Source organism: Haemaphysalis longicornis, unplaced genomic scaffold (genome assembly GCF_048455015.1).
Source record: "Haemaphysalis longicornis isolate Haplotype H1 unplaced genomic scaffold, Haemaphysalis longicornis Haplotype H1 scaffold_129, whole genome shotgun sequence".
Taxonomy (NCBI): Eukaryota; Metazoa; Arthropoda; class Arachnida; order Ixodida; family Ixodidae; genus Haemaphysalis; species Haemaphysalis longicornis.
In genome coordinates this window covers 424,122-441,876 of record NW_027526232.1, presented here as the reverse complement: position 1 = coordinate 441,876, position 17,755 = coordinate 424,122, and the positions used below count along the sequence as shown (strand labels likewise).

The window sequence follows — 17,755 nt, the reverse complement described above, 5'->3', positions numbered from 1 at the left end:
GCTGAATGGACGTTTGGGGAGTGTTTTTTTAACACGCGCAGTGCAGGTCAGGACACCCAACCCGACTGGTAATTCCAGTGGGCTTGCTGGGAATAAATGACTACCCTCCGAACCCCTGGTTGAGCAAGAGCCAAGGTGATGGCTGCCTCTTCTGCTGCCGTCATTTCTTGGGTCCTAAGAGAGGTACCGCAAGGAAGTTGGTTCTGAAGGTAGCCACGATGATGGTGTATTGCTGCCCTCGATGTTTGGAGACGTCTGTGCAGATAACTGCATGATCCCCACCCAGGGTGGTGTTGAGCCCTTGAGCCCGTGCTTGTTGGGGACCGTCGTCGTGTAAGGGGTTCATATATTTCTAAGCAAAGGGAGCATCTTCAGTTCTTGTCGCCAAGAGTGCGGGAGCACATCAAGCGGAATGACATTCTGGGCTGCCAAGCCAATCTGGTGAAGCATGCGGTTACCCACCGCAGTTCTGAGTCGGAAGTTCTGGTTAGAAATATGGCCTTCTATCAGCTCTTCCACCGTGTTGTGGAGCCCCGTGCTAAGCAGCCTCTGTGTGGACGCACTCATGAGAAGACCAATGGCCTGCTCGACCGCCTTCCTAATCATTATATAAAGCAACTCTATGTCTTCCTTGTCGAGAAGAAGACAAGGGGTTGACGTGACTCTCGAGAGGACAAAAGCTTCAATTAATCGAAAGCTACCGGATTCCTTTAGGCCTCCCTTCTTGGTGGCAACTCGCCTGATAATGTGTATGATTTGATTAATGCTGTTTTTGAGGCGCTGCAAGGAGACGTCACACTTGGTGTTAGCCTCGAGATGTAGGCCCAGGATCTTGATGCTGTTGCTTGGAGTGATGGCCTGGCCATCAAGGAGTATTTGAATGTATTCCTTGATTTGGCGTGGGGGTGGACGACAAGCAGCTGTGATTTTTTACTTGAACACTGGAGGCCACAGGCTTTAGAACATTGGCGTACTAGAAGTGAGATGCCATGAATTGGTGCGAGCTTCCTTCAATTTTTGTAACTCTTAGCACATGAGCAAGGTGCGCACCGGGCCGCTAGACGGCCGTCAGTGATGCGCGTGACACTTTCACGTGGCATTCAGCGAGAACGCCGGCGGTAAACCCGCAGATGTGCTGGGTGAGTACACCACCTGTCGTCCCTGTCTTCGCGTGGGCTCGTAGCTAAATCGGTAAGACAACGGGCTCTCCCTTTGTTAGTCTATTAGTTCCATGTTCGATTCCCGGAGGTGCCAGTGAATTCTTTTATTTGTTCGCTGGAGTTTTCTGGTTGCACCAACGGTCGCGAAAGAACCCTTGGGGGGTAGAGGTAAAAAGCTTTGCTTTAAAACATTTCTTGTATTTTCGTTTGGATGACTTTCTGGTTTACATTCCACGAAAGCCCGACCAGACGCGCAAATGCTCCTCTCTCGAGAGCGATAAGGTTATCGGTTAGCTAAAAGTGTTTCTGCTGCTGACGCTCTGGTTGGGCTGAGCGTGCTGCCGATACCGGAGTGGACCGTCGAACATGATTAGCTAAAATTCTCTAATGTTTCTTCACTTTAACCCCGATCACCATCATGGTTTCACAAAGTTGGCTTCTGCATTTTGGATGGACAATTGACGACATGAGTGCGAGGCTGAAAGCTTCAATTTAAAAACACGTTTCACTCGGGGCAATTGCCACCGTTCAGCATGGCAGTGGATATCGAGATCGGATAGCTGATGTGTGGAACGTGCTCTAAATCTGAAACGTACGACTAAATTTATATTGTTCATCACTGACGATTTCCGAGTTCTGTAATAATGCTACACTTCATAGGACTGAAAATTTTAAAGCATGTCGATTTCCCGTAACTTTTACGAACACAGCTGTGCTTCCTAATTCTTTGTTGAATGAGGACGGCTTTGTAGAAAAAGCAGTCTCAGCTGCCCTCGCAATCAGTACACTTTTAAAAAATTGCACATAGTTTTGCGGCCTAAATAACTATACCCTGGAAAATTTTGTATGGCTAACTCAGTTACAATTACATTTACTAGAATTTCGCAAATTGCATTCGTTTAGCATCGAATAATTGTGCTGTAATGATTTCGGGTATTCTGCTCTATATGAGCTTATTAACTTCCCGTAGATAAGCTGGCAATTGTAATACCACACAAAGCATTACGTTTGGAAATAGGCAAGTTAGCTATTACTGTATACATATCGCAGTGGCTGCGTGGCTGACTGCGCAAACATAATTCAGACGACGGTCGCGAATTCCTTATTGTCGACCCTATTTTTGCACGCGCTGCGACTTATTCACGGATTCGTTATTACCGTCCACATGCCCTAGCAGTATCTGTATCAACGCGCTCTGCAGCGGCGTACAACCCTATTCATAAAGCCTTTTTGTACCCCACAACTGGCATTAGCAACCCTGCGGGTATATATGACTTTGCTAGTTTAAAACTACCAGCGGTAGGATGCCAGGATGCCTCAGCTTAGGCCTACAGTCTAGCTTTGTCGTTTCACAGTCAACGAGTACGCCGTATTGGAATTACGTTTAGCGCAATAACTTTTTTATCAAACGGCCTCCGGTTGACGAAGTTTGACCTTAAATGGCGGCGTTAGGCCTAAGGCCTTTTTTTAGGCTTAACGCTGGGTGAGCTTGAAGTTATGCCTTCCTACGTGCAAGTCACGTGATACCGTTGACTGTGCCTATCGGTCGACGCGGGTAGACGTCAAGGCGTGATATTAGGCCTGCTGACGGCAGGCCGTAGCGTACTGTCGTCTCAGGTCCCTCTACTCCGCATGTACCCTTGCGCAAGAGACAGATCAACGTAGAACACAGGTGACTTCAGAGAACGTCAGCCTCGTCCTTCAGACGTTCTACTGAAATTCACGCGTACAATGTAGTCCATTTCGTGTTTCAGGCTTTATTTTTTGTTTGATTGTGAGCGTATTCATTCAGCTTTGTTAGACCACTTTGAATTGTGTCGTTCAGTAGAATAGGAAGGTGGGCCTTAAGTAGGTTGCCAATCAGTCTTGTAGGCAGGACCAAAGATGCCATCGAAGCCATAGCACTCATCGGCGTGACGGTTATGTTTACACGATCCGTAACGTTCACAACGAGCTGTTCAAGCACAAGAGTTTCGTTTTTTCTGCAAAAAAGACAGGGATAAAACCCATAAAAATTAAAGCAATGTACTCAGCTCCTATATACAATTGTTCTAAGTTTTGAGTTGTCATGGGTGATTATTTATGAAGATTTCATGAGAACCTTTATTAAACCAGGGCCGTGAAACAAATAAATTTATTCAAGGGTATATATGACTTATTCGGAACGCACACGTTTCTACAGCATTTATATGTAATTCAAATAGTTACACTGTAATTCATCATCGGGTCCGCCTAGGTTATCTGTGCCTAAAAAGTGTACAAGCTCCCTACAAATACCCGGCAAATTTATTAGACTCGTTGAATGTAAATGGCATTGACAAAGTCGTACCCAAGACACTTTATCCTCAAATTAAAACATCAGAAATTTAAACTAATGTTAAAAATATTCAGACTAAAGCACAAGTCATGACCGTTCCCACAAAAACAAGAACACTGCTTAGCATTACCGGTCCAATTGGGCACATCAACATGTTGAGGAAGAGGCAGAGACACCAACCAAGGGCGTTTATAAAAAGCGGTCCCGTTTGGTGTGCTTGCCTCTTGGCCCTCAATTTGGTGTTTTCGCCTCTTACTCAAGTTTAGCCGAAAGCAGACAGAGTTCTGCCAATCTTCACATTAATATCAACATGTTGGTACTGTAACTGACAATATAATTTTAGAATACAAGGTTAAATATTACCACCTTTTTTTCAAATATCAGCTTGATTTTCAGCACTGACGTCTCAGTGGTAAAGGCCAGAACCAACTCATGGCATACAACATTTAGAATACAAATTCCTGTTCTTTTAAATATAATAGCGATGCAAGTAAATTTTAAATAGAAGATTTTAAATAGTGTATAGAATCACACATTTAAAGCGCTAATAATGTAAAGCGATGTTCGGTGTAACTAATATGTTCGTGTGGCTTGCATTCACTAAATATTGGTCAACTAGGTTTTCTCCTCGCAAATACATCCGGTGCTTTTGATTGCCGTTGTTATCCTGTGATTATCCTAATAATACTGGATAATTAAAATTATGTTGCGATATGTGGTCCTATATACAATACACAGTGGTGTGTTTTATTTAGTTAGGAGTGTTTTTTTATGTTTTTCAATTTCCTTGTAAATCATTTCTTTGGCATGTTCTGTTTTGCGAATAATTGCCATGTTTTGTTTTGTTTGTATACAAATGTACCTCTGTGTGAACTGTGCTCGGAAAGAAGACCTCTTTCAGACTATCCGCCTATTGCCTTCCCTGTGTTCTTCTGTGACAAAGAAAAATAAACTTCAGTGCAAAAAAACCGTTCCACTACAGTGCACAAGGCCATGAGTTCAATGTCGGCCGCGCGGCCTATGAAGAACAAACGCGACCTGTACTGGAATTTTGGCGCAATGTAAAGATTTCAAGCTAGTTAAGTTCTTCTGTACGCAATCAAAATGGACGCCTCCACACAGAACTGTTGCGTCAGAAGGCAAATCTAAAATCTATGGTTTACACCGAGATGACCACATCTAATTTTTTGGCAAAAATCTGTCAAGTGATATGGCATTTCCCGCTTGACATTTCACTACTCTCAAAACAGAGTGCAAATGTACGAACAGGTTATGATTGTAAAGCTAAAATGTTATGTGACTAATTCAAACCACTCGAAACAGGATGTACGAGAAATAAATTTTCCCTCACGAGAACAAGAAAACGACATCCTTATATATGTCAACTTATGCTGGTAAACTGCGTGAACATCCCGTATTACAGCCGTTTTCCTCTGAAGGTATATTTTTATTGCCTATATCCCTGCATTTTAAAAAGTTCGTATCGTCTGTCCGCATTGAAGGTGTGAGCACGCTGCCTGCGTTTAGGAGAAATACGTGCACCTAAATCTAAATTTTCGTCCGTGAGTACTAACTTTTTACTGGCACTGATCAGACCAGAAATACTACAGGAAGCTGCTAAGATACTGTCGAACATACTATGTGCAATTGCGGTGAAATACAAAACCTCCCATGTCGCACGTTATCCCTTATTTGACTGCCTCTTTCGTCCTGTTTACCTCTACGTATTTGTGCTTTGCAATTGCTGTGTGCGAACAAACTAAAAATATTCGTGTTTTGTACCTCTTTTTTATGCGTAGTAGCAAGTTTATGCTTCTTTGTCTCCACGTTCGTTCATCCAACAATCCTTGACATATTTCATGGCGAAATGTTTTTATTACTGTTGTGACTATTTTTACAGGTATCAGTGTAACATAACTTCGTAAGCTGTTTCTGTTCCCCCTGTTTAACTGCGGAATAGTAGCGGTACAATGTAGTAATCACTCTCTGATCGCAGTAATTACGCTGTATTGGGAGTGCAGTGGAAATTAGTCGAGGAACGTAAGTCGTTTTACGGACTTTGTGAGCGAAAATCCGGGGATAGTTATCCGACAATGTTGGCTGCTACGGCGCATTTCCGTCTCGTCCTTTTACATTCACCGACGGACTGGCGACACTTCACATACACGTTTCCCGGAATCAGAATCCTCAGTCGTTCGCATGCACCTTTTCTACTCACGCACAGTCCTGTTCACACGTCATGGAGCATGCAAAAGATGAACTTCGTTTCTGTGCTGGAAACGTGCTTTGTTCGAGCGGTGGTAAAATACCTGATTTCTAATCTAAATGGCTCGGCTCAGACCGTGTAGGCTCAGATGACTTTCTTATTGAATTTTCACAGCAGCAGCTATTTGCGTATACAACTACAACAACAACGCGGTAACGGTTTTTTCTGAGATCAGGTATTTAAGGCATTTGCCCCAGAACCAAATATAAAAATACCGCAATGATACCAAATTATAGCCAAATTATTAGAGGAGTAGAAATAAAGTTCCTGCAATGATTGACTGCACGGCTAGTACTTCTGTAGTTGTGCTTCCTTTGACTCTCCCCACGCGCGCAGGCAAGGTACCATCTTCGCGTGCTTGTTCACCTAGACCCTCAGTACATAATCAAGGGACACTTATTTCGCCCTCTTTCTCACATTTTGCGACGGATCTTATTTCAATGCGTTATGCTGAATCTTCCTTCCTTTCCCTTATTTTGTAAGTTAGTTTACATAAAGGCACCCCGAATTTTGCAGATCTCGAAAATACTATGTTTACGCAGCACCCCAAACGCAATCATGCTCATGGCATTGACGCTTGGCTGTCAAAAGTTGTTAAGAGCACAAGGGAGGGCACATTTTTATTATGTATTTCGAAGCAGTGCCGCATCAAAATGATTAATGAATGGATTCCGCTCATAACTACTTCCATGTATATGTAGTATTGCGTAATAATCTGTTTCGAAATTTGTAGAGTATGCGCAGATCATTGCCAGGGCAGTGAACAAGTTCCTAGATGTCATTTACCGATTTTAAATCTTCGTTTGTACATCTGTGCTGACTTATTAAAACGTGGAATGAAAATGTTACTTACTCCACAACTTTGACGATGACTCTTGCCGAGACACTGGCAGCAACGATTGCGTCAACACTTACAAGCCAAGTGCTCGCATGCAGAGCAAAGCTGGCAGTCAGGTTATGCAGCATGAGGTCGAGGAAAGCAAATGCACCACACTTGTTGACGCGGGCAATAACATCACCTGCCTGGCGCGTCCTGGACAGTCCATCCACAGTGGCGTTCATAATCTTGACTGTGACAATGGTCGCCAGAAGGCTTCCGACCATGTTGCTTGTACTTGCCGGCAAATTAGCCGGCTCGAGTTGGTATTTGTGAATTGCATCAGAAAAAGCTACGTCCAGCATGGTGCAGTTGACGCAGTATGTCCCTTCTGCATAAAAAAAAAACCACGCTTTAGAAGGTTTGAATAGGGTGGCTATAAAAATTCCACCGGAGCCCGTTTCCAAGCTGTGGTGAAATTCATTGTTTCTTTCATCAGTTCTAAATTTCTAGCTTTTTTAGGAATTGATTTCAAAGTTGGCAATAGAAAACAAAGTATTCTGCATCATTTATTCAGCGCAGGCAATCTTTAAATCCCTACAGAATTGCGTATATTGCTCACCGCGCACCGCAGAAAATATAAAAAAAATAAGTGTAGCGTCCTGGGCACGTTGGTACTCCATTGTTGAATAAAATGACTGCGTTAAAAAGGGACACGGACGGAGTGAGGACAGACGTGTGTGTGCGCCGTGCGTTGGGCTGTGTGTGTTTGTCCTCACTCCGTCCGTGTCCCTTTTAGCGCAATCATTTTATTCAATAAAAAAAATTTTGGCAATCACTATCACCAGCGCAAGTTCATCATGCAAACCACAATACATGCGAAATGTCCGCAAGGTTCTTTGTGGTTTGTCGTACACTTATGTACACACCTAACAACCCAACATAAACTGATAAACCCGCAAAGGGTGCACCTTTTTTCTATTTTTAAATGTTCCGGACCTATTACGTCATCAGTGAGGTAGCGGTAGCGCACGAAAACACGCGCAGTGTAGGTACGCATGCCGTCTCCTGCTGTGTGCTTCAAGGTCATTTTACAAAATTATCCTGAGTGTCTCGTATAAGGATATTCAGATTATGAGGTTTAACGCTCCGAAGCTATGCATGGGCTATAAGCTGGGCTGTGGTAGAGGGCTTAGGATTAATTTTGCCACCTGGCGGTCTCTAACGTACGCCAAAATCGCAGCGCACAGGCATTTCCACTTTTCGCCCAAAACAGAAAAGCGGCCAAAACGGATGGGACCAAACCCGCGCCCTCGGGTTCAGCAGCACTATGCGTTTGTTTAAATAACGTGTTAAACTAACAAAACCTAGTTTAATGAAACTTTGGAGGTTTCATAAAAAATCTGGGAGGTGTATACAAACTAATTATTAAATATTCAGGAAGTTTGCACGCCTTCAGGGTAAACATTTATGTTCGACACAAAGTTCCTTAGACTCTATTTAGCATAGGTAAAGGCGGTTGTGTTGGTTCTTTGATGGGTGCCGCCGTAGTCATACAAAAAATACTCTGGTCATAATCTCCTTCTTAACATTTTAGATGCGACGCATCTCTTGCTCTCCGGTATGTCCCTCTATTGTCGCGGCGTCCGCACGCTCACTGGACATGTGCAACTCTCCTCCGTTCTTCTCTCCGAAAGCTGTGCGCAACACTCTCACTCCGTCTCATTATCATAACAACAGTTGCGCGTGTGCGCTTCGCTGCTCTGGGTGCGCGCATGTGTGCGCACTCTCACTCCGTCTCATTATCATAGCAACAGCTGCGCGTGTGCGTTTCGCTGCTCTGGGTGCGCGCATGTGTGCGCATGCGCGTGACTCTCCCCCCCGGCTCCTCTCCTTTCAAAAGCGGGAATATAAGCGGGGGAGCGCACGGCGCCGGATCAGTCCAGCGCTCGATCTCGCACTTGTCTTGACTTTGCTTGACGATACCTCCGCGCAGGATCTTCCGATGAAGACGTGATGGAAGCGACAGTCTCTTCAGCGAGTGGGCTGACGCAATCCAATACCAGCGTCAGTCCAAACGCTCCCCCTGATGCGTCGCATCACATCAGGGTTCCCTCGCGGAAAGAAGGGCGTAATTTTTTTTACGTACTTCCTACAAGAGCATTATTTTTTAAGGCTTGCAGCAGTGTTTCCCCGACAAATCCACACAGATTATTGATTAACAAGCAAGGAATATGAGAACCAACCGACAAGCTTCCGGAGCTAAACATATCAATGGACGACCTAAACACACAAAACACTATTTGGGGTTATAAAAGCACAATTCCCGAGGGAGCTTCAACGAAAAATTTCTTCTGTCCTCGGAGCTTCTCAATTTGACCCAAAACAGACGACACACAGCATTTCACACAATACGTGCTCCCACATAGGCCATGCAATAAGACTTTCGTGCTCGTTGAATCGGGAGTCGACTACAACCTCCATAGGAGCGACCGCTTCCCAGTCATTACAAAGGCATCGGCAGCGATTCAAGCAATTCTATTTTTCATTATCAGTTTCAAAGAGCGTTGCCGACTGCTTGAAATATATACGAAACTTACAACTTTCCCACAAATCTTTAAGTCATATAGTTACTGACCAAGCCGTGGACCTCGTGACAGCCCATGTTCGAGGTGCTGAACAGAGCTGGATTCTCCAGACCTCTGCTTCCTACATCACACGAGGCCGAAGCTGTGGAATGAAGGGTGCGGGGTGGATGAGTGGCTCAAAACAAGGCCTGAGTTATTCTCCGCAGAGAACAAGCTCCTCCAATTTTTTTATGTACAGCGTACTCGCCGCGTACTCAGCACAAAAAATCTATGGAGAAAAACCTATGCCTGATAAAAAATCTGTCAAGTACTGCAACTCCACATTTTCCATCGCGGAGCAGTTGTCAGGCTGTAATGCCAAAGGAAGATAGCATACCAGTGATCCAACATCTGCGTACAGGCACTTCTAAAACTGCGTTAGAACGCTGGTTTTGGCTAGTTTGAAACGCAGGGAAGCTGGATCGTTGAAGGACAGGCCGGCGAAAATCGCTGTCGTTCCCTATCTGTTAGGGGTTTCGCACATGTTGAAAAAGGTAGCGGGTCGCGGAGGTGTAGGAGTAGTGTTTTCTGCACCAAACAAACTGGGTAGCCTTTGTAGGCGAGTGAATATAAATGAGCCGAGGGGCACCTTTTGCGAAAAAGGCCACACAAAACCGCATGTAGAATGTAGGTGCTCCGTTGTGTATGAAGTTCCTTAGTCGTATGGGAAGACCTATATTGGTCAGACCGGGCGCTGTTCGAACGATCGTCTCCGCGAGGATGCAAACACACTAAAACGAGTACTGGCCGCAATCTTGCCACACATTGTCACGACCACGGCTGCTCGCCCAGATTCCACGATACGCGTGTTGCAAGAACGTATAAGGGTCACCATGAGCGCGAAATCTATGAAGCTTACCTCATTCACAAGGCAGGTGGCGATTGTGTTAGTAAGCCGTCTATTGAAATATTGAGTAAAGAAATCCGCTATCTGAATTCCTAAAAAGCTTGACTGTTCAAGATGCCTTCCTTGCCTCGCGCCTCTGGCCAAGTCTCATTTCAGCGTTGCTGCCATTTAAACAATTGCACGTGTATCGATCTTATGTTTTGTGTGCAATGTTCTATGCACTTCTTTTTTCTCTTGTTTATCGTGTTTCTTTCTCGCCTTCCTTTCTTTGGTATATTTCGCAAGCCGCTCAATAAACCAACCAGTTGCTAGACAGCGCCTTGTGTTGTCTTTTCCTTGTCCCGTTTTTTGCGCTGTTTTGAATTTCACTTTTAAAACACTCCTTCATTTATTTAGCAAATAATGGGCAAAAAGATAGCTTCCTAGCATTTGAAAGGAATCCGTTGCAACTTCCCCGTTAAAAAGCATAAAGATGCCTCACTAACTCCAAGTTACCGCCAAAGCTCTGAGAAGTTTTCTGCGAACCATGTACCCTGCTCCACACAAAAATCTAACCAAAGAACAAGAACACCGCCTTCGAGGTATCCAAACCAATACCTTTCCCCACCCAACTAGAGCCCACATTCTGGCTCCCACCCTCTACTCCTCGCAATGCCGCTTCTGTGAGGCTCCGGGCACGCTTTACCACATTGTGTGGGGCTGTGATAAAAACCCTGACCTACCCCCTCTGCCCTTCCCCTCCCCTGAGCACTGGGAGAGAGCACTGTCCAGCTCGGACCCTGATGACCAGCTTTGGCTGGTGAAGAGAGCCCAAGAAGCCGGACGGTCTCAAGGGGTCCTGGAATAAGGACTCTTCCCCAAGGCGAACTTCTTCATAGGGACGTTTATTCCTCCTCCTCCTCTGGGAAAAATGCTTGAAAATGGCAAATGGAAGGTTGATGCATTTTTTAATCGCCTTTGAATGGTATGCCACTATTGCTTTCGTAAGTAGTTGTTCGGTTTTCTTTGCTTGGATGAAGCATACGACACAACCTTCCGCCGCGGCACATCGCTGGAACTCAAGGCTTTTTGTGCGTCTGGATACTTCCAACATACAAAAGGTAGCTATTTGACAGAACGAAGACTATGTAAGAGTAGGGGAGCACTATCCAGAGCACACCTTCAAGAAAAGTGTTCCTCAGGACAGAGTGACTAGTCTTGATCCATTTATAGTTAAAATGAATACGCTTAGAAAATCGAGGCACCCTCGATCTGGTACTCATTGTACGTCGGTGACATCCAAATCAGTTTCAAGTTGTGTAACTCACTCATTCCCGAAAGTAAGATACAGTTAGGCGTTAATGGGCTTGCAAGATAGACAGAACAAGCCGGTTTTAGGTTTAATCTCTAGAAAATACTGATATTTTTTACAAAACCATGGTGACTCCATCTAGAACCACAACTGACTGCGAACGGTGTGGCGATAATCGTCGTGAAAAAACTTAATAACCTGGGTATGGCAGTCGGCGAGAATTTCTGGTTCGTTCTAAATAGAAAACCCAAACTAAAATGTATAAATATTATGAATCTGTCCAATGTCTTGTCGCACCAGTCCTATATGGTACTGATAAATGAAGCCTGGTACATTTTTAGTAGCTTCATAATGTCACGACGAGGTTATTGAAATGTAGCATATGGGTCTGCTACCACAACTGCGTTATCAATGCCTATCCCCAGTATTACACCAAGGGCTTCGTCTAGCTTTCGGTGTTTTTCTTGCCAGTCCCGGAGTTTTTCTTAACAGTTTTACCCAGCCTTTGTGCTGAATGTGACCAGCTGTGTCTCGAACGCTACCGCGCCTAAACAACACTTCTGTACGCTACCAAGACGACGTTATTAACTATGAGTGGGCGAAGGTTCGGTGTCGGTAAATATTCAATTGATATATTTTCCTTTTTATTCGCTACGATTCGAATACATGTATTCAATATTTTGATATAGTTCGGCGCTTCTGAAGAGGCAACAAAAGACAAGCTTTTCGAATAATCTTTCTGAGCTATCGTCCCATGCTTGCGTCAACATACTGCCAACGTGCACATTTCCATCATCAGTGCCAAGCTGTTGCCTCCCCTAGAGGTTCGACAAGCTCTCGACCGCCATCACGCTCTCCGTCCAAACGAGGCGCTGAAACGACACCGCTGCCGAGATAGCGGCACCATGCCGGCGACCTTGTACTGCCAAATCAATACGGAATTAGCAGAACACTTCAAAATGGCATCCTGAAATCTGCGATTCAGTTGGCTATGGCCGCGAATACTAGTGGCTACAACACTCTTTTTAGCGGAGCTTGAAGGTGGCGAGTATACAATGATTCAGAGGCTAGTCTCACTCCGCGCCCCAATTTCACTCGAACGTTCCGATTCTGATCAAGACAACTTGCGTGTAAAAAAGTAAAAATTAATGGCTGCAGCTGTGAACCTGCCGCAGGCCCTGGACCAACCAACGACTGAGCTGCGCGCAGACCCCTACCCAACACTCTTCCAAGTAATACCGCTCGTCCATTGGACAGAAGTGGTCCCGAGTAAGCGCATCTCTGAATGTGTTCAGGCAGCATCGTTTGCAGGGATCATTCTGCGCACCCTGGCCACACGGTTTCCTGACCTGAAAATGGCACCTGGTCCAGAAAATATATCCTAGTTGACCGTCGATACAAGGATGTTTGTTGAATTGAAGAGAGCAAAACATTTGGGAAAACGCCGCACCTGCAGCTGCAGCAGGTCTGGCGTCAGCCCCAGAAGATTCTGCCCGCACATTGCTAGCCCAATTGTGGAGTAGGCTCAGGCTAACACTATGTGCGTTGTTTTTTCTTCCATAAGTTCTGACGTAGAGCGGCAGAGTGTATACAAATAGGATATTGGACACGCAACAGAACAATTCGACGCCCCTGTGCTCCCACGGTCTGAAAAGTTTCTGGAGTGGCGAAGGAACCATGGCAGTCGGCTTTACCAGCGCTGGGGCCAAGGTATCACGAAGGTACCCTTCAATTCCTGCCACTCAGGCGAGGAGTGGCAGGCTGTTCCAACACCAGTAAATGCTGTCGGCAACCGGCGGGAGCTGCTTCTTGCGGAGGTTGTGGAGCAACTAATATTTCTTCACGAAAACTTGTGAATAGATTGAAAGAAAATTGTGCTTGTGATTTCAGGGTAACTACACAGCTGGTAATAGTTTCCCAAAATTCTGTGCCTATAGGTGAGCTCTAATTCTTAGTCGGTTCACGATTTCTTCATTTTTCTTCGTAATTTGAGATGGGTTCTATTCCAACTATTCGGTTCAAAATCATTCGACCAAACCACTACTCACTCCGTATCCGCTTCAAACCACAAATTCACTTTTCGTCTATACCTATTATTATCCAATCACCCAGGTAATTTCATCGTACATGGCGCATTGTCCGCCCAAACAGATTTAGCCCGGCCGTCGATAACCGTTTCCTGCTCTTTCCGTGTGAACGCCCTTGCAGGAGAGGTACAGGACTCTTTTCGATGAGACTATTAAGGCTTGCTACGGAGGCCTAGTCACAATTTGGGACTTTTCAGACATTCCTTGTGACACACTTGTTGGACGAATTGACAAGCAAAACGCGCCCACACAACTACTTTTACCGCATGTTTACAGCTACAGCTTAAGTACTTCTGTGGAGACACCTCAAAATCTGTCTCCGCTGTATTATCTGCTGCACGTGGCTGAAACCTTGGCAGCACGAATGCTATGAACAGGTGCACCAGGATTTGTACAGCAAAACCATATTAACCTTCTGTACAGACGTCTCGAAATCGGTCCCCGCGGCATTACGTGGCGCACATGGCTCAAACTTTAGCAGCACAAATGCAATGACCAGGTATACCAGGATTTTCGCAGCACAACCACACGGAATTTTAATGGCTAAATCACATCACCGATGCAAAGACACGAAAATCTATAATCTTTGCAGACTCTGTGAGTGTAGTGAGAGCGTTGCGATTTGGGCAACAAAATAAAAACAGCGCTTTATCCCACCTACGTTAAGCCCTGATGATTGGCCCTAGTTTCCCTAGGCCCTAGTGGCCCTAAAAAGCAGTTACTATGCGAAGTGGCTGCCCACAACGGCATTCTGAGTAACGAATATACTGTCCAGTGTGCCACTTTGGCAGCACTTCACAGTAGCATATACATTTCACACGTCACGTATGAATTACGAAAGGAACTCGGGAACGATGATAGCAGCAATGGGATGAACAGACAACTACAGTAATAAAGCTCCTCACAGGTAGATACCACCCAAACAAAACAGATTTTCTTACTTATACTTGTGAAAATAAGGAACAGGCCACACTCATAAAAGGCATGCACACTTTAATCTGCTCAAAAACATCAATATGTGTTAAATGCGTAAAAGAGAATACTTTACTTTATGCTCCACCGAGTGCACGGCCTTCGAGCATGCCAGAAGGCTAAATTGTGCAAAAATTCACACATACACATTAGCTTTACACCCTTCTTTGTTTTTATCATACAATGCCGCTTTCTTCATCAAACTTTATTTCAAGTACTTTGCAGAAGCCAGGTTTTAACCGTTTATCGCTTACCCTTCGTGTTCTCATTCCGTCTCAGACTGAGAAAATTGCTGAGAATATTCCTCGCATCTGCCACATTTCTCTCTGTTCTTGCTCAAGCAAAAGTACGTTTTTTGAGGCGTTGCGACGGCTTTGACCATTCCCTCGTCACTATCATAGTCAATACCGCACCACGTGTTTCTAAAAGCCCTTACACACCTATCTTTTACGAACAGTGAATGAGTTAATCATTAAAAATTGATATGTTAGATATGTTGCTTTTCAAGAACGAGCTTTTAACGTTCACTGGCGCTTTTTGGGCCTCCCTGCCTCCATAACAAAGACTACACATACTACTACTAAAGATCCCGCTATATAAGGTGGACGTTGCCTCTACCAGAAACTGAAACGAATGTTGTCACCACGACGACTACATACTGTTCTGTTGAGGAAAACGTGTTTCTCGAGAGCTACGTGGCAAGTGCTCAATAACCGCACCTTCTGACCTACTATGACGCAGTACTTCAGCTACTGGTGTTTTGAGAGCTCCCGGTATGTACTGATCAAGATCTAACGGCTGTTGGTCATACACAGGTTTAGTAAACTTTGTAAATATACTCCTTAAAAGCCACAAGTAAACGGTAGAAAATCCTTGATAATTACACAGTTAGAATACTGACCACAAATTCGAAATCCTAACGCAACCACAGCCAGAGTGCCACGGACAGCTCCTTCTTACCAAATACATATAAAGAATATGAGCTATGCACACACTCGTAACATGCTGATCCCCCAGCCGCGGTAGTTCAGTGACTAAGGCGTTGTGATTTTGAGCTCAAGAACGCGGGTTCGATTCCCGGCTGCGGTGCACACTTTTATGATGGCGGCAAAAAGTGAAAACGCCCGTGTTTTCGAGATTTTGGCGCACGTTAAAGATCGCCAGATAGTCAAAATTAATCCCGAGCCCTCCTCTACGGCGCGCCTCGTCGCCTGTGTAGCGTCAGCGCCTTAATCCTCATAATCAAAAATCACAACACGCTGATCCGGTTCGGTCAAAACCTGCATGTTGATGCTTGATCGAAATGTTCGCGATAACGTTTTCTACCTGTTTTCTCCCAACAGGCAAGCAAGGAGCGCCAGGGTTCGTAACTTTGCATTCAAAACGAGAAGGTAGCAAAGATGGGAGTGTGGTGAGCGCAGAGGGTTAGCACAGCAAAAAAAGTCAAGGCCACCTTTAAACGTGCGAGGGAAATTAAGGAGAGGATGAAGAAAAGGTAGAAAGCAAATGTGGAGACGTAAGCAGAGACTGGATGGAGGGAAGATCGAGGGGGTCGAAATTTGCCAATAAAATCTTTTACACACGTCTCTCTACCATTTCGAACGCGGAAACAACATACCAGACGAAGAAGCGACTCACAGCGGCTCAAAGCGGCGGAGTTCGAAAATAGAAAAAGTAATCGCCCCGACAGTGCGCGCGCATTTAGGGCAACAAGGGGCTTAAGGCTCACGGTTCCAAACACGGAACCTGCGAAACACTATACTCTAGCAAAGAGCCAACAAGGCATACAAACAGGAAACACCACACCGTAGCACACTCAAGTACTCGACAAGAGGACGCGAGGGGTGGCCTTGTCATCCGAGGATCGACAAGCCGAGATATACTTTATGAATGAGCCCTTCGGGAGCTCGTGTTACGCCTGCGACCGGCTCTCGTTATACTCTCTGCGCAACTCAACTCATGGTGTCATTCTATTAGAGAGCAACTCCTCGCATTGTGTTTTGGAGACATGCAGGTGTAACTGCTTAAATATAGAATTTGTTACGACGACACATTATAGTCACAGGATGCATGTGCACGCGTTAGACAATATTTCCTATATACAAAACCTCCTACCAATCGCTACAAGTGGCTCCACGTTCTCTAAGCTGCAGATTTTCCCCATTTATTCATCCGCCGTTCTAGGGCAGAGCTTAAGTTTCGCAGAAACTAAAGTAGAGCAACGTGCTTTCCCTGTTTTTGTTATAGTGGGCCACGCGGATTACTGAATGATGCATATTCAACGTCACGCCCTCGACAATTCGACACTCAGCTGCTGATCACGTGCCCACCATCTTTCGGGGCACTCGCAGAAAGCGTTACGGTACGAGTTCAAAACTGAGAGCAAAACATGCACGCTAAGCATGCCCAGGATAACTTGCGTATAGGCAAGGTACACAATGTGACAAGTCCCGCTAATTTTTCACTTCTTGAAAGCGCTTGTGGGAACACGTTTTTATTTAACTTATTATGGACAGCTGTTATTCCTTTCATAAGCTTCGTGCACTGTAATATCATGCTATGAACAGCTGTTATTCATGAACTGCATAACCCCCATGCACAGAAATATTCTTTAAAATAAAACATGGCGTGCGAGAAAACGATGAATTACCAAAGCACTTGGCATCTCTCCCTCATCATTCTCTCCCACACATTTACGTGGGTGAATTGTCTGTTAGCTGGAAACACGTTTTACCAGTGTTTCCCCCCGGGAATTGCAGACTGGTAACAAGGATTCTTTCAAAAGTTGTTCCAGAGCCAGTACACTAACGCTGAGTTAATGGCAGGATAACTGAGTTACGAGCCAGCGAAACTACTAAAGGACGCCAGCTCGAGATTTCGGCGCACTTTAAAGATCCCCAGTTGGTCCAAATTACCCCGGAGCCCTCCACTACGGCGCGCTTCATCGTCTGAGTAGCGTCGGCGTGTTAAACCTCATAATCAATCAAGGATGTCCGGTATTTGTATCTACACTTTGGGACGAAATATTTGGCCCATCTGCTTTATGTACTCCCAAACAGGCAGAAGTTGTCAATGAAGAAGGCTCTCAGTAAAAGTATTACGCTCGTTTGGAGTATGGTATTCCTACAAAGGGGTTCCTTATGGTACGGGGAAAATTTCAAGCGAACCACCCGATGAATTGGCGTGTGCGTAAAATGGTCTAACCTGGCGAACTTTCGAAACGTACTGCAATATAGTACTCCGTGAGTCACTTGATGTAAAAGGCTCGTTTATAAAGAGCACATCTTTTGCAAAGAGTTCACAAAAACGTAAATGGAAATTGTCCACCCTCCCCCGTTACAGCCTGCGTCAGGCATCAGGTTCTGATCTTT

At 45.0% G+C, this 17,755-nt stretch overlaps 1 protein-coding gene across 2 annotated transcripts in view; it reads right to left on the bottom strand.

Annotated features, from left to right (window-relative positions):
- Positions 1 to 2,903: 2,903 nt before the first annotated feature.
- LOC144163660 (uncharacterized) overlaps positions 2,904 to 17,755 on the bottom strand; it is a 64,812-nt gene continuing 49,960 nt past the window's right edge. For both annotated transcript variants that reach the window (XR_013320965.1, XM_077694455.1), the window contains exons 4-5: positions 6,597 to 6,951; positions 2,904 to 3,142 (exon numbers count right to left, since the gene is read on the bottom strand). Coding sequence is in view for 1 of the 2 variants with exons in the window: in XM_077694455.1 (XP_077550581.1) it covers positions 2,911 to 3,142; positions 6,597 to 6,951 (587 nt within the window). In the remaining variant the exon portion in view is untranslated. The remainder of the gene's footprint in view (positions 3,143 to 6,596; positions 6,952 to 17,755) is intronic.